The sequence below is a fragment of the Balaenoptera acutorostrata genome, chromosome 17 (genome assembly GCF_949987535.1).
Source record: "Balaenoptera acutorostrata chromosome 17, mBalAcu1.1, whole genome shotgun sequence".
NCBI lineage: Eukaryota > Metazoa > Chordata > Mammalia > Artiodactyla > Balaenopteridae > Balaenoptera > Balaenoptera acutorostrata.
Window position 1 is genome coordinate 15,870,205 of NC_080080.1, and position 22,759 is coordinate 15,892,963.

The following is a 22,759-nucleotide window of genomic DNA, read 5'->3' on the forward strand; positions in this document are numbered from 1 at the left end:
CTCTCAACAATTTTCTATTTTTCTCCAGCAAGTAAAGACAATCTTAAGTCTATATTAACCTATTAAGGCAATGTGTCTCAAACTGAGTGTATGGGCTAATGAAAAAACAGGTAAATCTGGTGTCAGCCAAGTGAAGCCTGAATGAGATCAAGTGCACTCACACAAGGGTTAGCTGTAGTGCTGAGAGAGAAAAGTGGTGGAGGATCCCCATGATCACCTGGCATGCCATGGACTAGGAATGTAATCTCAAAAACCTGCACTGAATGACACATATTGAAAATTACTTGCTGCAACATCGTAATTATATACGATTGGAAACAACCAAAATGCCTGTCAGTAGGGGACTGATTAAATAAATTAATGTATGTATTTTCAATGCAGCTGCAAAAAAGAGCAAGCTCTCTATAAAGTGAAATGGAAAAGTTCCAACTGCTAAGTGGAAAAAGCATGGGGCATCTCAGTGTGTAACCGCTTGCATATGCATAAAGAAATTCTAGAAGGGTACAGCAAAAACTAATGTGGTTGTCTGATTTGGAGGAGAGTTAGGGAGTGGGCACTGGGTAGAGTGTTAGAAGGGCAGTGATACTTTTCTCTGTGCATCTTTTAATAGTGTTTTATTTTTGAATCATGTGAATTTACTATCAAAAGTTAAATTGAAAAAAATCTATGAGTCTAACCACGCCAGTCCCACATTACAAATAATAATTTACTTTCATCCATCACACTCAATTAATGTTGTTCATTTAAATTTTGTTAGTCTTTTGTATTTAATTCCTAAATTCATTTTAGTTTTACCGTTGTGTAAGAATGATAAGCATGAGGAATTTAATTTTATGTTTATATGTATTTCGAATCGTTATAATAGAAAATATAACACTGGGGATCTATACATTTTTTTCCCTTTAAAAGAGACCCATACATTATTCAAATTCAAGATACCGTGACATAAAAGAAAAAAAATAATTTCAGGGAAAAAAATCACATTTATTTGGTTCATATAACAACTTGAGTATATTTCTGACATCTTGCTTCTATTCCATTGATACATTTATGATTTCAACCCTAAACAAGATGGCTATTATAAAAGCATGGTTTTAATCAAAATCTTAATTTTGTTGTGTTTTAAGTTCCAGCAAGGTGAATTTTTCCATAAAATGTAATAAAAGAGGCATTCTTTTTTAGCAAAGGCAGAACTCCTTAACAACACTTTAAAACTCATATCACTCTACTCCCACCACCACTGCCACCACAGCAAACATTTTTTGAGATCTTCCGATGCGCTAAACAAAGGTCTAAAGCATTTTTACGTAGATCATCCATTTCAGTCATTCTTTTCAACAACCGTATAAAGATAAGAACTTTTATTATCTCCAATTTGCAGGTGAAGTCACTGAAGTTCAAGGAGGTTATTTTAACTTGCCCAACGTTGCCAATAAGTAGTGGAATCAAGATGTGAATTCACGCAGACTGACCCTTCAGTCCATGTCTAACCCATTCTACTGTGTATCTCCCCCCAACCCCTACACTTCATGTCTGCCCTGGCTGGCTAATGCATCATCTCACGGTTTCTACTACCATCCAGGTGCTGACGCTGACACTCAAGTCAATCTCTCCTGTTCAACCTCTCATTCAAATTTCAGAATATTTTCAATTACCTCCTAAATATCTCCACCACCCAAACGTCCCACAGGCCCAAAACACACCACCTCATCTGCCCCCATAAACCGGCTCTGTGTGATATCATCACTCTTCCACTTTCAAAAGCCAAGTACCTCAGGAATCATTCTTCCTCTTCCCACATCCATCTCAGACATCTGATCAATTCTATTTATTTTATATTTGTAATAATTCTTCCTTTTCATTCTTATTACCACTTTCGTGACCTACGCTGTCCTCATCTCTTATCTGGTCTCCAACACTGAATCTTAATCCTGTCTTCTCCCACCCAGCCATTCTCAACAGTCTTCAGGCTGATCTTCCAAATCAAAACTGACCATGTTAATCTCCTGCTCAGCACCCTTTACTGGCTGCCATCAATCTAAAGGGGAAAGTCTAAGCACTACAGTGGGACAGTTAAGGTCCACTGCCCTCTGGGCCTGCCTACTTCTCCAGACTCATCTCTGACCACCATCCCATCATACTTCAGCTCACCCCTCAAAATTACATAACAGCTTACAGGCCCTAGCACATGCTCCCACTTCGTATTCCTATTTATTCAACAAACACTCACTGAGCAACTTCTACGAGTCAGGCACTACTTTTGGGCACCAGGGAAATAGTTATGAAGAAAAAGAAAAAAAATCTCTACCCAGAGATTTATTCATGCTGACCACTCTGCCTGGCCTCGCTCTCCTCTAAATCAGCCTTTTCTATTTAGCCTGGGTCTCATTTTCTCTAAGGAGCTTTCCCTAAGCCTTTGTCCTTGCCCCAAGGCTAGAAGGATACTACTTCTCTTTAATGCTTGCACTGTATATGTATAACTCTCTTCAGCACTCAGCAAAAAAATGGAAGTGACTGCTTATGCAACTTTGCCCACCAGACTTTAAGTTTCTTGAAGACAGGGACCACATCTTATTTGTATATGCACATTAATTAGTACAGAATATGGCAAGTACAATTGTTAGTTCAATGAATTAATGAAATCTTTACAAAGAACCTATTACATACCAGAAAGTGTGCTACAGACTTCATACACACCTTCTCATTTCATTCTCTCAACAATCCTAAGGCTAAAAATGCTTACCTTGGCATTAGCTGTCACTATTATTTTTTGTTATTACACAGTAGATATTACCATCTCCATTTTGCAGATGGGAAACTAAGTATAAGAGGAGTATCTCTAAAATGTTACACACCACTTCACACCTGCTGGGGTGGCTATAATAAAAAAAATCAGATAATACCAAGTGCTGGAGGGACTGTAAAATGGTGCAGTTCCTTAAATAGTTAAACAGAGTTACCATATGACTCAGCATTTCCACTCCTAGGGATATACTCAAAAGAAATGACAACATGTCCACACAAAAACCTGTACATAAATGTTTATAACAGTGAGTATTACTATTCATAATAGCCAAAAGGTAGAAGCAATCCAAATGTCCATCAACTGATGAACGGATAAACAAAATGCGTTTCATCATACAAGGGGATATTATTTGGCCATAAAAAGGAATGCAGTACTCATGCTACATGATGAACCTTGACAACAGGAAAGAAGCCAGTCACAAAAGACTACATATTATATGATTCCATGTATCTGAAATGCCCCAAATAGGCATTCTAGGGAGGCAGCAAGTACATTAGTGTTGTTAGAGATTGGGGGGGGGGGGGCGGGGGGGTGAAAGTGGAATAGGGGAGTGAGAACTAAAGGTCCAGGAAAATGTTGTAAAATTGAGTGTGGTGCTGACTGTAGACATCTGTGAATACACTAAAACCACTGAATCACAGAATTCAATTGGGGAATAAGGTATGTGAACTGCATCTCTATTTCAAGGCTACTATTAAAAAAAAAATAGGGCCACACAGGTAGCAAAAGATGAGGCTGAAACTCAAAGTTCGGTCTAACTTCAAAGCCTATGCTGTTTCCACCACTTCCAAGCTGCTAGACAAAGGCCAGGGCTAAAACGCAGATCTCTGTTTCCTTACATTTCCGTTTTACAAATGTCAAATTACTGATGTCTGATTGCGACTCAGCAGAAAGCTAGACAAATTATGATCTTTAAAATAAAAATCCAAAACTGACTGTTTCAAATAAGGTAACTGTACCTGAATCAAAACCGCCGAATGTGTTAGGGCATCGTTCAACATCGTGAGCACATTTGATGTAGGAACAACCCCAGGATCATGACCCCAAGAAGTTATTAGTAATCGATCATAACCCTATGGGAAAGAAATGAATAAAACACAGCATGGCATTTAGAAACAAACAAAAAAAAAATTTAAGAAAGTTATCTATAATACTGCTTACCAGTTTCTATCCTCCTTAAAAATGATTTTTAAAAAAACCTCAATCAACATACCTGGAATATATCTGGCAGTTTTCGAAGTCTTGTACCTTTGGACAGCAAAAGAGATGGTGGTCCTTGCCTGGTGATATGGTAAATGTACAGTTTAAACCAGACAGAACTGACTTCTGGGATAGCTGGTCCAATATGCTAAAATCATAAAACAGGTAAGATAAAGTTGTAAATACTTATCTGAAGCCAAATTTCACAAATGACCAAGTATATTCTTAAAGCTAATGCCTCATGTAAGTGTTAACTGCTATTATCCTTATGAAGATAAATTTTAAAGGATCCATTCAAACAGTTTCAAACTTACACTGGAATTGAGAAAGCAGGTCTTATCACTGTAATTAAGAGAATGGACTCTGGAGTAGATGGCCTAAGTCTGAATCTTGGCTTCACTCCCTCAGCCCTATCACCTAAGGTTACTGAAGCGCTCTTGTGCCTCATTTTGCTCATCTGTAACATGGCAACAAAATACTTATCTCTTAAGGACATTGTTAAAGGTTTAAAATAGTACCTGGCAGCACATAACAAGCTCTATATCAAAGTGTTAGTTATTACAATCATTAATAATTTTTCTCAAAAGGGACTATCTATCCTTCCATCCATCTTACCATTCATCCATTCATTCAGTTCATGGATTCCTGCTATGACCAGAGGCTGTGTTAAAGAACAGAAGTGTGTGTGCGTGTGTGTGTGCACGTGTGTGTGTGAGTGTGTGAGCGCGTGTGTGTGTGTTGGGGGGGGCTGCAGATCTACAATCATTCCTGCTGAACAGAGGACAAAACTGGGGTGAGGGGGGAGTGGGCGCACTGAGGCAGCTAGATCAGCACAGGCAACAAAATCATCCTGGTACAAGAATCCCTTCCTTTCTTCTACACCATTAAACCTAGCACATCTAGGGAACCAGGAAGGATGCAGCACTGAAGAATAGAGCACAAACCTCGCTCTTTGAAAACGGTACATGTCACAATGGCCTTGCTAAGTATACAAACGCAACTGATCTATTTTTAAAAACTGAAAGACCAGAAGTCATGTTCACGATTTTAAAGATAACTAGAGTTCTCGCTTTCAAGTGTAATCTTTTCTTTTCAGCTTATTTAGCATCACAGCCCCACTTCCAAAATATTTCACTTTTCCTAATTAAATTTCTTATCCCTCAAGGTAATCCAGGTTTCCTTCTCAGACCAGCCAAAAACATTTTCTTTAAAATCCTGCATTCAGGAAGAAAATTTTAATTGAATGTGTCACTAGTCACTAGATAATACATATATAAAATGTACCAATTATACCTCACAAACTGAACATAGCATCTTACAACAGCAAAAAATACAAAACTGCTTTCTGAGTTGATGATTTTAATATCTGGTTATCTACAAATTGAGAATTAATACAGTAAGACTGATAAACCTCTCCTTCAAGTCGCCATGAGGAAGGATGAAATGGCGGCAGAGCGAGCTTCCCAGTGAGTCTTTACCTGAGGTGTGCAGCTGCTGACAGGCCGGATTTCGTTGGTGAGAGGAGCCATGGAAACAAGCAGTGTGTAATTTTTGTTTAGAACTCTGCTGCAAGTTGCAGGGTCCAACCCAAGAAGGCTTTCACAGCGCAACAGATCCAGAGGAAAACCTGAATTATGATCAACCACATACATAGAATGAAAGACTGACAATGTGAAAAAAAAGTCTAAGATGAAACACTGATAACTGCCTTGAGATTTAAATTTTTTTAATAAGGTAGAATATCTCTATTAAAAAGCACTTTATTTCCTAGGAGACCAATAAGACTCTCTAAGACTTAAAGCTATAAGTCTTTATTCTCTGGTCCAGAAAGATAACTGTCTACTGGTGTTTCTTCAGGCTAACCTTATACTTTAAAAATATGTTTGCTTTATCTTACTTCCTCTCCATCATGGCAGTGGCATCTTATGAAAGCCTAAGTGCCATGGGAAAGCTGTATCCTTTCCTCCCCCAATTTTCAATCTCCATAAAAACTTTGCAGCCAAGTTCTGAATTGACCAGAGGGGCAAGAATTCCTCATTTAGAAACATGCGCCTAAACTAGTCCATAAAGCATGAACTCACTTAGCATGCAACTGATTTTAACTGTTCCCATTCTTAATCCTTCTGGAAAATACCAGTCCTACTGCTCTCTAAAAAGATAAAGGGAATTTGGAGGGTCTGTCTGTGTCTGGCCTCTCACAGATAAGGGGAGTGCCTGTGATCTTAGCTAAGTTGTATGAGAAAGGGTGGGTCCTTGCAGTAAGCCCTTTTCTGAAACACAAAAAGGGTGAGAAGCTTTAGGTAAAATTTGACATTGTCAATGCCAAGTATAGAAAATATTTAATGAATACTAGGATATGGAAGGAAGTCTAAAGAGTTGATGGTAGTTAGAACAAAGTTTTTACAACTGTGATAGCTTTTCTATAAATGAGGTTTAATTTCTAAACATTTCATAGTACTAGACTGCCAAATTACAAGCAGTGGCTTTAAGGTCTCACTTGTACTGATCCTAGGGAAAAGATATCTTTTTAAAGACAAAGATACCTGGAAAAAAAAAAATTATGCTTATAAAATGAAAACAAGTTAGACCACACATTGTTTCTGTTTTTTAAGCAGTGCCTCATGCTGTCTAAAACCAAAAGATTACTACGAAACTAGTCTTTTTCACACATATCAGAGGTTTGCTTCTATGACAGTATCAGAAGGCTTTTTGCTTTACAGTGAGTACCAAGTACTACATGATACACTCAAACTACAAATTACTAGTGACATAAAAAAAAAAATTCTTGCTACTCAAAAAAAGATGCGGGCTTCCCTGGTGGCGCAGTGGTTGAGAGTCTGCCTGCCAATGCAGGGGACACGGGTTCGAGCCCTGGTCTGGGAAGATCCCACATGCCACGGAGCAACTGGGCCCGTGAGCCACAATTGCTGAGCCTGCGCGTCTGGAGCCTGTGCTCTGCAACGGGAGAGGCCGCGATAGTGAGAGGCCCGCGCGCCGCGATGAAGAGTGGCCCCCGCTCGCCGCAACTAGAGAAAGCCCTCGCACAGAAACGAAGACCCAACACAGCCATAAGTAAATAAGTGAAATTAAAAAAAAAAAAAAAAAAAGATGCTTGGACACCAATACTATAGAATTTCTTGTTTAAAAAGGAGTAAGATTAAGTTATCACTCCTGGCACCTACAGAAAGTTACCTTTCTCAACATGGAGAGTATTAAGCCCTAAGGCCCTAAAAAGTTATTCTTTATCTGGAATAATGACTCTCTTTTCTATGAATCTAGAATGGTACTAGTTATACACCATTATAAGAAAAACTGAGAAACAGTCACTTAAATCATCTTGTGTGCTCTGTGGTTCTAATGAGGGGCCCCAGTTAAGAGAGTCCGGTTAAAAGAACGAAGCTTCACCAGCCACTGCCCATCTGGCCTCGTTGGGGGGCGGAGGGGGGGGAGTTCATCACGTGTCAGCTTTGGGGCCACGTCAATTACTCTGAGCTCCAGAAACAGTCAACTATTAACTATACCTTGAAGGTTAGAATTATACTTCACTTTCACACAGAAGAGGTTTAGGTCTACCATCTAACTTAGTGGATGATACACAGACTACTCATCGTGAAAAACAAAGTTTAGCCCAACCTATTAAACAACGAATTGTTGATGAATAAATCAATAAAAACCTTAGTGTTCAAGAGAAGATGATGTAAGGAACAGAGCAAAGGAAAAAAATTCAAGAGACATGGATTCAAGCCCCAGCTTTTCCATTTACTAATTACATGGGCTTTAATGACTAAATGGGCAGGAGATTTAACCAAGATAAGCTTCAATTTCTTTACCTATAAATTGAGTTACCCCTGGCTGGTCACTAGCACTAACATTCTTGGATTCTATGATGGGCAGTAAAAGATGGCTATAACAGAATAGTTCAAATATTCTAACCCATTATCTCTATAAGTCACTAAAAAGTCCCAGAAATTCCAGGATTTGTATATCCAGAGACATATTTAAGACTGTGCCACTCACTGTTAGGTCACATGATCTAATATTTGGTAACCAAAAAATGGTTACTATCAACAAATGCTTATCAATAAGTGCTTTAGACTCTTGGTGTCTGGTGATCTGATATTCTCAGTTTCAAATGTTTATGAATAACCTCAGAAAGAGCTCCAGCATGGAAGCATCTGTAATACTGCTAAAGCACAACTCTGAACCAGACACCCCAAAGCTGAAGAAGTGAGTCACTAGGTACTAAGTGTGTCTAGCCTCACTCAGCTAAACTACCCAGCATCTTTGTCCTCTCCTCTGCAACAACTCTTGTGAAGTGACAAGTGATTCTGCCCTAAATTTTTTTTAATTGAGCCGAAAAGAAAGCCAGATGCTGATGAAAGCAGTAGAACGAAAATGGATATGACTAAGAAAATGATGGTTCTTGGCCAGAAAATAGAACTTTTAGGTAAATGAAAGAATGAGTGAAATTAAATGTGATACTGGTGCTAAGAATTCACAGTGTCCCAAAATGCAACTCCTGTGAAATGTCCAAAGACTTCACAATGTAATTACATTCACAGTGTAATGCTCTTACACTGGTGCCCAAGCTGTTGCATCTTTTTAAAAACACACATTCCTGCGTGTCATTCCACAATTTAGAAGCTAATACCATCAGTTCAACTAAAGTTCAGGAACCCCTTTCTATCACAAAACTGACAGAGCACACTAGGGCAAGAGCCACATTAGAGTTCATCAATAGATTAAAACCGCTTCCATTTCTTTCCTTAACTCTTTGAAATGAGGTTATCTGTTCCCTTTTTTATTCTTTAAAGTAAAATACTTTAGTAAATATTATAGCAGCATTTGAATAGGAAGACCCTGTTTATTATCTTTATATAACGAATCTTTCATTCTTGATATTTCATGCTTCCTAAATAAATTTTGGAATTTGTCCATCTCTCAAAACAGATGCCTATTCTATGTCCCATCCAGCTACTTAAACAAATTAACACTCCAACTCTTTTTGTAGGTAACTAAACAAATTTAGATACTACAAAAGTCAGTGGCACATAAAAGAGGAGGAACAGTAAAGTAAGATAAGGAACAGCTGACAAGTAAAGAAATTCACAGAACAAGCCAACAGTTATAAATTCAATATGCTATCTACACAAAATGTTCTAAATAAGTGATGATTAAATAAGTGAGCATGACCTGTTTAATTTCTTAGAAAGAAGTTCCACAGGATCATGTCTTCAAAATCAAGTATTTTTATCATACCATAATTCGGTTGGTCTGGCTGTGCAGTTTGCGCAACTAGATCTTTATTATGACGCAGAAACAATATTGTGTTTCTCAGAGTGAGTGCATGATCAAAGTATCTCTGTGCTTCTCCTTCACCAGTGCTCTGAACCTAAACCAAGAGAAAACAAATTTTGCAACAAAAACCACTCTCATGCCATTCATTCTAGTATATAACCATACAGTAGAGATATTAAGATATTTAAAATCAGTAAATCAAAAACTTGCCCAGACGATTTTGAAACAAATATTAACCCCAATCATGGTTGGGCTTCCATGTGACTATACCTTTGAAGATGACAGAAATTACCCCAGCAACTAAAACCAACAACTTCAGCAACCAAATAATGCTAAATTGTACCATTATACGTTGTATGTTCCATATATGATTCAAATAAGGTGCTTTAAAAACTCTACGATCTATATATTCTGTTTTATCCAGAAAAGTACTCCAATCCATGGTCACCAATTATGCCACTATCTTATCACCCTGTTCACACTTTTGCAAGGAACAATGGAGTACGTGATTCAACATAGCTGTTCAACGTTGCTGAACATACAGCTTAAAATCACTCAACAAGGATTCACTGAGTCCCTATTATGTGCTATGACCTCTCTAGGATGTAAGGAGAGAGTGGTGGACAAAACTCCTGCCTTCACTGGGTTTACATATATGCTCTTCTGACACTGAGTCAGTCACCTGTTTAATATGTAAAAACATACACATTCCAGAAACAACACAGAAAACAGAAGGAAAGGTCTACAGGGGGAAATAACTAAATTAGATTTGCATGAAATTAGTAAGATCAACTGATTAAGTTTAATCAAGATGAAGCTTAAAAAATAGCTAAGAAACTATTTTTAAAAACTAAACTTCAGACTAAAGGGCTTTCCCAAGAATGACTACGTGGTAAAAAAGAATACAGATATATAAAGTGTAAAAGGGATCTTCCAATTTGCTATACATGATAAAACACTAGTTGAGGTGAGAAAAATAAAAATCAGGAAAACATGTTAAAATGTGCTAAATATAAAAAATTTACTGGCAAAAGATGATACACAATAAGAAATAGGGTTAAACAAGATACTAAAAGTATTGAGGAAATAATAAAAATATAAAGATAAAAGTTAAAGAGACAAATTAATAACAAGGATTATCTCAGGCACTAAAAAAGTAAAAATCCTGTGGAGAAGGAGGAGTGGAAAAAAATGTTATGGTAAGTCTTTTTTTTTTCTGAGATGTAAAGGAAGTACAAAATCATAAAAAATTCTCTAAACATACATGAGTTCATCACTAAAGCACAAAAGTTACCAAAATTATTAGTCAAAGAATAGATCAGGCACACAAACTGTTTGCATAACGAAGTGCAGAGGACAGAATAAAATATCCAGGGAATGAAAAACACCAAAAGGGCAATCAAGATTTAGAGCTAAGGAAAACTAGGCTGTACTCATGAGGAAAAAGATGGTTAAGAACAATTATGGCTGAAGTCTTCAAGATGCTAAAAGGGGTAGTGAGAGTGGACATAAATATGATACCCAGGGACACTGTTCCAGATTTAAGATAAGTGGAACAAAAACTTCAAATAAAATTGCTTAAGAATATATCTTAGAGTCATATTGAAAAAAAAAGTTAAAGGCTATTTTAGAAAAGTGCAATTTAAAAAATTACACATAGACTTAAGATTTCTGTACCCCATTTCTTCATTATATCAAATTATGCTAACAGCTTAGATGAGGTAGACAAATCACTGTTTTTAAATCACAAAATTCATTCATCCGCTCAATATGTTTAAGCCTAAATGACTGCCACGGTATTAAAGCACGAATGAGGTAGGAGTGAACAAGGATATACGAAAAATCTACATAATCAATAACTGATGTTTTATCAAGCAAGAAAAGATTCCAAATGCCTTGACATCCCATAATAAGCTATCTAGATTTACCTTTTCTAGTTCTATAAGAAAGCTGTCCAGAGACTCATCTGAGAGTTTGCCAACTTCGAACATTGTGACTGCATGGCTTTTCAAGTTCTGCATTAAAGAAACAAAAACAAAACTAAATGTACCTTATTTGAGCCTATTATTAATAAGTTGTAGTTTTCCCTTTGAATGCTAAGCATCTTAGATTTATATTATGCTTTCCAATACATTTAAACTTAAGGGTGGGTGAGGAGCTGATTTTTCTAATTACAAAAGTAGCCCTCACTAAAAAGTTCCGACACTCCTCTAAGGAATATAAAACAAAGGCAGTTGCATTTTCCGGAAAAAATCTACTACTTAAAAAAAGTATAAAAGCACTGAATTATTTTATATCTAATCTTTATTTTAAACATTTTCATATTTAAACAAGAATCTGACTTACTGGTGAAAGGTTTCCCATCATTAAAAAGGCAGTAAGAGTTGAGTCAAACAGGAATGCAATACGCTTTGTATATCCTGTAGACAAACTCAAACTGCTTATACTGGCTGTGTCTGTTGGGGGAAAAAAAAAATCATAGTTTAAAAATCAAGTAAATGAAAACTGTTCTTTGCTTATCATTTGGAATGAGAAAGTATTTCATTTCAGCTTTATTTAATAATCAGAAAGTACATAATATAGGCAACACTGTAGTCATAAGAGGTCCCAATCCTACCTATCTCCAACATAGAGATAAAAAAAGTTAAAGTCAAAAAAAAAATTTTTTTTTTAAAGGCACTCACTTTTGTAGTAAATTTTTTGAAAACCAATAATAAACCAAGACTTGATCACTGTCAGATCAATAAGACTACCTAGCCTAACCTCTACAGACAAGTCACGTGGCTCAGGTAACAGAGCTACTTAGGGTAGGAGTAGAAGCCCATGTTGTGTGCCCCTCTCCCCTCCCAACACAAAACCATGTGCAGCCCCCTCATCCACTATGCTTTGCCTCCCTCTGTGCTTAGCCCAAGCACTGGCCTTCCTGCACTCGCCAGCTGGCATGCTCTTATTCATTCTCAGCCCAAAAATCATCTTCTCCATGAAGGCTCCTAAACCTCTCTAGGCAGAAAGAGGGCTCTTTCTCTTTGCTCTCCACAAGCACCATAATGCTTCTCACACTGTGGTTTTTATGGTTATACTCTCCAGACTTAGTTTTTAGAAGGAAACTACCATATTCTTGTCAGTTTTATACCCCTAAGATCTACCACAAGGCCCAACATATGGGTAAGTACTCAAAGACTACTTTTGAATGACTGAAATCCAGAACAAACTACAAAATAACTGTAAGCCCGGAGAGTTTGCTTTATGAGTGTATGTGCAGACACATGGCTTATCTACAGACAGACTCAAACTGAGTTACTGCTAACCTGGATCTTCTTGACTATTTGTATCAGTGTCAGTAGCCGATGAAGCTTCTTGTACAGGACTCCTACTTTCCCCGCCATCCCATGATAGGAGCATCTTTTGCGGATCTAAAGTACTCCTATTAATGAAGAATACATTCACTTTTTAAAAATCATATAAATGATCATATACAAAAACAGCTACTGAAGTCAGTACTTAAATTATGAACATCCACCTAAATCCACTCTTACATTCAAGCCCAAAATTGAGACACAGTCCCAAAATACTCTGCACACACAGAAAAGGTTCTTAACTAAACCCATGGATAGGCTTCAGGAAATTTGAGAACATTTAAAAATTATATGTAAAATATTGTATGAGCCTTTCTCTGGGGAAAGCATTTTAGTTTTCATCAGATTCTAAAAAAGATTACCACACACACAAGATTAACAACCACTAATATGGTTCACCTCAGTTGACAGGTTGAATAAGTAAAATTTTTGTATGTAAAACCATGTTTTTTTCAAAAAGAAACTCTCCTACTAAATAAATGAGTTACTTTAATTTGTTTACGGATGGAACATTCTTCCACGATGAATGAAGTTGATCCAAATTTATTACTTGTCCCTTCTTATGGGCAAACCCCAATCGGCAGTACATGGACACAGCATTCTGAAAGGAACATAAAGGAAATGAACATTTGAAATAAACTAGACTTCAGAATGTTTGTAGAGAAAAAATTGTTATGGACTATGCTTACAGTGAGTCTCAAACATTTTCATCCCATAACTAGAAGAAAAAATTTTCAGTAGGCCTGGTCTTCCCCTAAGGTCTTCACATATGTAGGAGAGGGAATGCTCCCAACTGTCTGGCCAGGGCCTCCCTAGATCCACCCCCAAAGAAGCGGAAGTTGTTGCTTTATCTGACTTCATTACAAGATACTGTGACTTCACTACAAGACACCGGTCAGGCTGCTTCCTGCTGGGCACAGATGTGTGAGTACAGCTTTCACTCCCTGGGATGGAATACTGGTTCAGGGTTCTTACTTTGCTCTTCTCTATCTCTGTAAGCACCCCGACTGTGCACACTTCCTCTGACAGCTAATAGGAATCTCACTGCTTCCGTTTCTCAGCATCAAGACAAAAATCTATAATCCATTCAGTGTTCCTATCACAAGTGAAAAGAGTATAAAAATTACATACCTTAACCAGGGATAGGTCTATCTCAAGAACATTTGCAAGCTGGAAAATAAAATTTTAAAAATATTTTACATTCTAAGAATCATAAGCATATTACACACTTGTAATAGACAATTTAACCATAATCAGAAAAATTTAAATTATTAATAACTGAGTCTGAATAAATTTTGTAATCAGAATTTTTTTCTTTCCATATCTCTAAGACACTTAGAGGAGTACAAATCCAGGCAGTGACCACAACAACTGAATTACTTAGCCTTTAATTTCGTCTCATTCAAAATAAAAAAATTTCTAGATCAGTCAATTGTCTACAATGCTTTTATTATAAAGTCATATAAAGTTATTTAACCCATTCATAAGCTATTAACTAAAAAAATTTTAATATACATATGTGGGAAGTAACTTAAGAATAGTGAACTTAAGTATATTAATGGTCCAAGATCTAACCATGGGCGGATTTTGAAAATATTTTATCATTAAATAATTTTATCTACTGCACACAAACTTATTTTATAATCTTGAGGTTAAGTTCTTTCACAAGATGCTGTCATACTTACCTCTGCAACATTAGTGTGCTCATCTATTGAAACAAATATCTTATAGAGGAGAGTTTCAAAATAATCACCTTGCACTCGATTCATTACAAAACCTTCAAGAGGAGGAACTAAAATAAACAAAACAGACTTTTCTCAGTGACATAATTTTACAAAACAAGAAAGTTTAATGCAAATATCTAACTGAAAAGAGACCTCCAACTTAGGGACTGAATTCAGCTTTTGATTCATTTTACCAACTCCATAGCAAGTTTTCCTAAAACTCCCAAAGTAAGGTCATATGCAATGCTGTCTGCACAGAGTGGACTCTTATGGCAGATCATAAATCCTACAAAGAGTAATTTCATCCCCATGGACCTCTCAGCATTACTGAGGCAGAGAAGTGCTAGAGTCATGGACTTGGTAGAAAGGCAGGGGGGCCGGCGCTGCTTCAGAATGGGGAAGCCTGCCAAGGGTGTGTTTCTGATGCATCTTAGGCAGCAGGTAGCTGGTCTAAAGCAGAGAGGCAAGAACTGCAAGTTACCATGCTATCCAAAACCAGGTGGACAGAAGGTATTGACTCTCTGCCTTCTCCCATCATCCCTGCTCCATCCTGAGAAAAGGGGAAATTCATCTGCGTGACTGCCACGTTTATCACTGGTATAATTTGCTCTTTGGGGCTTTCTATTCTGTAACCTCCTCGATGGGAAGAGGGTCAAGACCTTCCGCACAAGAGGCTGCCCGATCGATGCTCCCCACTTGTTTATTCATACTCACTTCTCTCCATCCCTTTGGTCCAGATGCTCTAACCCACTTTACTAGAGTGCTCTGCCTGACCAACAATAAAGAGGCACTATGTTTTCCTCTGCCATTCTCCCCTGTGGGCACACTTCCCTTGAAAACATCATGGGAAGAGGCGTGTGCCTAGGCCATAGCAGGATTTGGGTGTCCCTGTGTCCTCTAACCCTAACACCACCTAATTGCACCCAAAACCTAAATTATTCCCAACAGAGAGTTGTAAGACAAAACTCAAGTGGTCAAAATGAAGGCACTGTGAAGAACCACAATGTATACATCAGGATAGGCTATCTACTTTACAGCTCTGGCTCATGTCATTTTCTGATCTAGTGCTACCCATATTTCCAATCATCCAAGGACTGTTAAGAATCAAAGGTTTCTTTTTAGAAATACTTTAGTAATCCCATTTTTTTAATATAATTCTTTTCCTACACTATCAGCTGTGTGAATAAGAAGTGTAAATGTTTACTGAACGCTTACTAAGTGCCAGACTATACTACTAGCTACTTTATATATACAATTTCACTTAATCCTCTTAATGTTAAGAGTTGTTCAAAACTATACCCTATCTTAGAGGTGAAGAAACCAAGGCACTAAAAGGTTAGAAATACACAATTTACATCTAGGCAAAAAGAATGAGGCAACTCTACATAAAGAGATATGGAATAGTCTCAACGTATAATATATTAAGTTAGAAAACCAAAGTACGAGCTGGATACACCATCTGCGTAAGAATAAAACCACACAAAAAAGGATATATACATATAAGCCTATGTGCATAGTATGTTTTTGGAAGAATATACAGGAAACTTAGTGGCGGCTGAGAGAGGAACTGAGTGGTTAGGGGCAGGCATGGGAAGCAGACTTTTTATACTCTTCTGTAGATTTAATATTTTATAATCATAATTACAGCCTACTCAAAAAATACATTAACAAAAATAAAAATAAAGAAAAATACCTGGAAATAGCAAAGTTATAGAAAAAAAAAAAAGACAAGGAAGGCCTGGCCATAAACACATGGTAACACAAATAAAAAATAAAGGTCAGGACACACTAGACTATGATAACCTGATATGACGGAGTATTTTTGTAAAAAGCCCTAACACTCATTTGTTAACAGTAAGGTCCCTGGAATTTTTTGACACTTCATATTTGATTACACAATATTTTAGAGTGGTAAAAGATATCACAAACAAGAATAATACCCAAAAGATATGATGGAAAACACACTTATAATACATAACCTTAATATAACAAGTGTTTCTACAAATTGGTAAGAAATCTAATCTAGAGGGGAAAAAAAGCCAAGGATGTGTCCAAGAATGTTAGCCACATCACCACTGAGGCAAATAAATAAATAAATAAAATAAAAAAGAATAAAATATTTAAAAAAGGAAATGATCTAAACAACCAGCAATAGGGGAATGGTTTACTAAATTGAAATATACAAGGGTCTTAATATTGATTTAACTTGGAGAGGTGGGTGAAGAGGAAGGGAGGAAGAGATAAAGATAAAAAAGATGGTAGTGACATGAAAATATAAGACACAGATATGTCAGGTAAAAATGAAGAACAAGGACTTCCCTGGTGGTTCAGTGGTTAAGAATCCACCTGCCAATGCAGGGGACACGGGTTCAAGCCCTGGTCTGGGAAGATCCCACATGCTGCAGAGCAACTAAGCCCATGCGCCACAACTACTGAGCCTGTGCTCTAGAGCCCACGAGCCACAACTACTGAGCCCGTGTGCTACAACTACTGAAGCCCGCGCGCCTAGAGCCCGTGCTCCACAACAAAGAGAAGCCACCACAATGAGAAGCCCACGCACCGCAACAAAGAGTAGCCCCTGCTCGCCGCAACTAGAGAAAGCCCACGCGCAGCAACGAAGACCCAACGCAGCCATAAATAAATAAACAAATAAATAAATAAATAACGTAAAATGAAGAACATAAAATTCTATGATATTACTGAATATATGTAGAAACTTACGCACTGAACAAGGTTTAAAAGGTGACATAAATTTATAAAAACACTGGTTTGATTTAGGATTGTGAGAAATTTATCTCAGATTTCTACTATTTTAATACAGTGCTTACACTAACAAAAGATAAAAATGAAAGGAATTTAACTAAAACCACCTCAATGAGTTGCAACGTAATGAGGAAATGTTTTACTTTGAAAAATTCTAACATCAAAGATCCCAGAATGATATGTGTCTAACTTAATAGGGTGACACACAGTGCCCAGCACCTAGCAGCCATTCAAAAAACATTGAGAAATATTAGCACATATTTACCTGCTATACAACTGTCATCAGATATTGGTACATCCAGATAAATAAATCCTTTGTTATATAAACCTACAGAAGCAAAAGTATCTTATTTTAGATGAACCAGTAAACACTGTAATTTAAAAAAATAAAATTAAATTAAAACTTTATTCCTGATTTTCTGTAAAGATTCTTACAACTTAATGGTATATGAAAAGGAAAAAAGTAAGACAGAAGAAAAAAACATTATATCAAAGCTTTCAAATCTTGGTTTCCCTCAAATGCTCAGAACTGCAGAATTTTTCTTATGATTCATCTGTATTAATTTCTAATCTATGTGACTAATTATAGCCACACTGGAAAACAATGGACTAAGGTCACATTTCAAACAATAACATGCCTTAGGAAATATTACTGTTCTTACCTAATTGATAAATAATTGCTATAAACTGTTGATGGCTTAAAATAATTTTTTATGTTGACAAAAGACCATTTCTACTAACCACTTACTATGTACTACATTGTAATCTAGTGATCCAGAGAGTTGAGGGCCTGCATCAATGATCTTATCAATAGCGCATTTCTCGGGCAAAGTGCATATCTAGGAAAAGCAAAATATTTTCAATTAGGTTCTGTCCAAATTAACTAACTGATAAGTTTCCTGAAATCTATTCATGTTTAAACCAATGATTATATGTCATTAGTTGAATGAACTACATATTTTTTTCATTTTTTACTCTAGAACTCAAACAAAAAAAGCCACACACAACCATCAATTAAGGTGCCAAAATATGCTACCAACAGAACTCATACAACAAAGCAATTTTAAGTGCCAATACTTGCTGGCAAGTAATGTGCTCACTAATAAATACTAATATTTACTCATCTTCTTTGCATTGGAATCTGATCCATTTGCTGATTCTGGATCTCTCAAATCAGAAGTTTATTCACATGCCACAGGATTATTATCACTGACAAGAAGATCACTATCTTATGACGCAGTCTGACATCTCTGCTCGGAAGTAAATGCACTGAAGCAGAATTTCTAAGCCTTGCACTCACTGGATTTACTCTGTCCTCGGAAGTAAAACAAAATGCCAACTAAAAAAAAATCCACACGCTCACTTAATTCCTTCAGCCACAGGGATATGACTGGTCTCTAGGCACCTGGTCTGCTATTCCACCTCTTTCCCCTAAATCAACATCCCTTCTAAAATGTATAAAGCTTATAGCAAATGTGGTCTGACCACTGGGAATAGTATTTCCCTTGATCTTGACATTATTCCCTATCAAGCACTTACCACTTCAGTACAGCAGTTCAGCACAGTGATTAAGAGCACAGCAAACTGCCTGGGTTAAAATCCCAGACCTTTACTAGAACTGTAACTGGAGCCATTACTTCATTTCTCTGCACTCACTTTCCTCACATGTGAAAGAGGCTACAAATAATACACAGCTCTGGGGTTGTGATGAGACTCAAATGAGACAATATAAAAAGCAGCTGGAACAGTGCCTGGCACACTGAGCACACAGCAAGTGCTCAAAAACCGTTGGCAATACTATTGCTGGTAGCTGTGGCATCACGTCACTTTACATGAAACATGTAAGTAAAATCCCCAGATGACTGTACATGAACCAAGTCAAGTCTCCCTGATTATTAAAGAGTATTTTCGAAAACTACCAATATTCTAGCCTACTAAGATCATTTACAATTTTGAATTTAAGTATAATTTCCTTCAGGAAAACCAACTAGTGTTACTTTTTTTAAAAAAAGTTATGTAACTATAGTTAAAAATTATAAAATCATTTTTAAAATAAAAATCCTATGTTTAACTTTTAAAGTTATCTACCTTTATGTCATCTTCTGTGATATATGCAGCCTGTACCACCCACCATGCCTCTATGGCAATTTCCACCGGCTTTACTGGTAGAAGATCACGGGCCGTTTTCCGTCTGAAAAATTTCTGCAATGGTACAAACATCTGAGAATTTGCAATCAATCTAAAATTACTACTTTCTTTTTTTATTGATAATAGTATAACAAGACAGTTTCCAACGGACTAAACAAATATCTTTTAAAATTCTCATGTTTTAAAATCTGAAGTATTCTAGATACACTGAATGGAGAAAGTCATTCTTAAATTATTTCAAAGTAAATTACTTCAAAACACTATCATTAAATCTGGATCTAAATCCAGAAATTCAAAGGAAACCCAGGTGAAAATGCATTTGGAAAATGTGTACTGATTTCACCCATGAAGTGAACCCTGGGAGTGGAATGAGCAGAGCAAAGTTAATTTTTAAAAATAAATGAAATGTCTTACGCCTTAGATATTTTTAATCCAATAATCACTTAAGCTATAACCTAGAGATACTGATGAGTTGTTTCTGTATGAAGCTTATTTTATTTAATCAAAGAAATCATAATTCATTATTCCTACTACTTAAAAATTTAATCAGATTGCGTGATAAGGAGGACAAGAAATTAGAAGGGAAGGGAAACAACTAACTTACTTTTGATGACCTACACTGATTCATCAGATCAATGTACTGGTTCCTTCCTATGCCAAGAAGCCTTAGACCTAAAAGAAAGAGCCTTTCCTTTAAAAACATTTAATACATCTTGAAATGTCAGTACACTCACAAGCCTACTAGGAAAAAACCTTTGACTTTCATTCCTCTTTTGATTACTGACAGATGATCAATATCAAATTAAAAAGAATTCTTCAAACAAAATATAAAAGACAAGCAACTGGGAGAGGTGAATTCAAGCTGACACTTTTGACAATGCTAACTGAGAAAATTTTTAAAAAGCAGAAGTCCTCCCAATTCCAGGAAGTCAAAATGTACTTCTCAGCGAAAGTTTCTTCTTAACACAGCAGAACTATGTCACATTTCAAATATACACTTCATTAAAATAAGCATAATAAAACACCAGCAAATTATGTTAGTAACAACCATATATCATGCTGCAAAAATACTGTGCACAAATTTTCTTTCCTCATTTGGTATACACCACAGCCCAAGTATCAGGAAGAACTTCATTCTCTAGAAATACAGAGACTAGTCCCATTTTTCTGATTCTACCACTCCAAAATATTCCTCTTAGACATTTAGACTAAATCTTATACTTGACTTGTATCACCTGATAAAATTCCTATCAATAATGTTGCTTGCTGTTCTCATCTTTCAAGTCTTTCAGGTTAAAAGCACAATACTGAAAGACAAGAGCACGCATGCACAAAGACACTCTAAACACTGCCTCGTTCAGCATAATTAAATACTTACAGTCAGCAGCAGTGAAATTGGGCAATGAATCATAACTTTTCTCACTGTTCATAATGTCCTTTTAAAAAGAAAAAAACGTAAATGTTAAACGCAAAATGTCCTTGTCACAGGAAGCACTGAGATCAGAGCCTGGCAACCTAGAGCATGCATGTCACAGTGTGGCATGTACCACGAGGTCCCAACCTAGCAACTGAAGGTCAGGCTTTCAGGTCTGGGTTCCTCAGAGCGCTCTATGAAGCCCAGACAGTTGCCCAGTAACCTCTGCCCTGTGGAAGCTATGCAAGGAATACCCTCTCAGAGTTCAGGGTTCCAGGCTCTCCACACTTCATACCTGATCCTAGACTCCTACCCTAGGATTAGAGAGAATCCCGAGAGAAGGCCCAACAGCGTGTCATAGCTCCATCAACAAGCATCCAAGACGAGCACTGCCGACAAAGACCTTAACCACTCAGCAGCCTTTGCTCCTCCAAATCCCAACCAGCAACAGAGTCAAACTCAGTATGCAGCTTCTTGCAACCCTCATCTGTTTCTCCAGTAATAAACCAGCTGTTTACTGTGGGGATAAGACCCATTTTTAACCCAGGAGTTATACCCAATGGTATAAAAACAGAAACCAGAGAACAGCAAGCACATGGATGCAACTGAAAGCTGGTAAATGGGACAAAACCTCACTCTATTATCTCCCCCAAACCTGTGGACAACACCAGAAAAATAATCAGAGACACAGCAACAAAACTATTCTATGCACTGCTTAGCTGCCACCTTCATTATGCTACCCTGGTTCTAGGGAAAGGGACTGACAGAAACCTGGGCGGCCACGCCTCAAGCTTTACTTTGTATTTCCTCCAAAACAGGGACACAGGAGACATGGGACTACAGAAGCACCTGTGAAGAAAGGGCTTAAGGAGGCAGGCAAAGGGAGCTCCTGTGAAGGCAGCCACATCCTAAAGGGAGCTAACCTCACTGCTACTGCAGGCGCCCAGCTCCTTCAGTCCTAGGCTGCCCTCTGCTCTTCAAGTGGCTGGTGAGCCCAGACCAGCAGCACTCAAACAGAATTAACAGCAAATGAATACTAGATAAATACTGCCAATCTTTACATAAAGCTCTCTTAAAAACAGTATATAACTACTATTTAAAGCTATTCAACACAGGCCTAGAAACTGCCTTTGGAAAAAGGCTAACATCTAAAAGTTAGTAATCACAGAAAGATCCGCAACCAGGACTACTAATACAATTCTATTCTTCTGAAACATGCATTATATAATGTTGGGTCTATATCATCATTTATTCTTTCTACAGTTAGAAAACAGCCAAATATATTAAGCTTCTCTGAGCTTAATGTTCAATTCTGTCAGCCACATTTTCAACCTTAACCTTGTATTAAAAGCAATAAATTTTATACAAACTGTGCTAACATAAATGACTGATTAATGCTACAACAGTACAAAGGGTCAACAACATCTTCAAGAACACAGAATAAAGACAGACACTTTCCCACTGAGAAAACACTGATAAGGACAACTACTTGCACAAGTGTGGCTACAACAGTTAACTTGTAAGCAACCGTCTTTTTTACACTATAAACTCAGAAACAATGTACACTGTGGCTGAGTGCTGGTCATCATTCACAAAGCGTCCCCGACATGAAGTCCCATCCCATCCCTGAAGATTCACGTACACTGTAAACTCACCTCCATAATCCCAGTATAATATAAAAATGGTGTTATCCTCAGGCCCTTTACCATGATATCTGATAAGTGGTAAGGGTACAGAATGAGATGATCTCGACTGTACTTTAACAGTTCCTCATAGTACTTGCGTTCATCTTTCTTGACATGTTTAACTGGGAAAGAAAGGGAAATTCTCCAGTTGTTTTTCAGATCTTACACTTACATATAATTATAAATGCAAGGAGAAACACTTTACAAACTAATATTAATTAAAAAGTATGTAAATTGGAAGAGAACAAATAAAACAATCTAAGTTGGAACAAAGAAACAATTACACCACAAGAAACAGACTTCAAAGTACATAAGTAAAATGTATAATGGGACAGAAAAGTAGAGAAATAATTCTTAACAAATCA

General features: G+C 37.0%; 1 protein-coding gene across 3 annotated transcripts in view; it reads right to left on the reverse strand.

Annotated features, from left to right (window-relative positions):
- Window positions 1–22,759, reverse strand: part of FAM91A1 (family with sequence similarity 91 member A1) — a 41,707-nt gene that overhangs the window by 11,327 nt on the left and 7,621 nt on the right. For 2 of the 3 annotated variants that reach the window (XR_009005792.1, XM_007188863.3), the window contains exons 3-18: window positions 22,365–22,516; window positions 20,674–20,731; window positions 19,900–19,967; window positions 19,236–19,349; window positions 17,896–17,986; window positions 17,413–17,475; window positions 14,346–14,452; window positions 13,792–13,830; window positions 13,149–13,261; window positions 12,613–12,728; window positions 11,651–11,760; window positions 11,233–11,319; window positions 9,266–9,398; window positions 5,485–5,633; window positions 4,020–4,154; window positions 3,766–3,879 (exon numbers count right to left, since the gene is read on the reverse strand). Coding sequence is in view for 2 of the 3 variants with exons in the window: in XM_007188863.3 (XP_007188925.2) it covers window positions 3,766–3,879; window positions 4,020–4,154; window positions 5,485–5,633; window positions 9,266–9,398; window positions 11,233–11,319; window positions 11,651–11,760; window positions 12,613–12,728; window positions 13,149–13,261; window positions 13,792–13,830; window positions 14,346–14,452; window positions 17,413–17,475; window positions 17,896–17,986; window positions 19,236–19,349; window positions 19,900–19,967; window positions 20,674–20,731; window positions 22,365–22,516 (1,649 nt within the window). In the remaining variant the exon portion in view is untranslated. The remainder of the gene's footprint in view (window positions 1–3,765; window positions 3,880–4,019; window positions 4,155–5,484; window positions 5,634–9,265; window positions 9,399–11,232; window positions 11,320–11,650; window positions 11,761–12,612; window positions 12,729–13,148; window positions 13,262–13,791; window positions 13,831–14,345; window positions 14,453–17,412; window positions 17,476–17,895; window positions 17,987–19,235; window positions 19,350–19,899; window positions 19,968–20,673; window positions 20,732–22,364; window positions 22,517–22,759) is intronic. The other variant, XM_057532068.1, reaches the window with a different exon arrangement.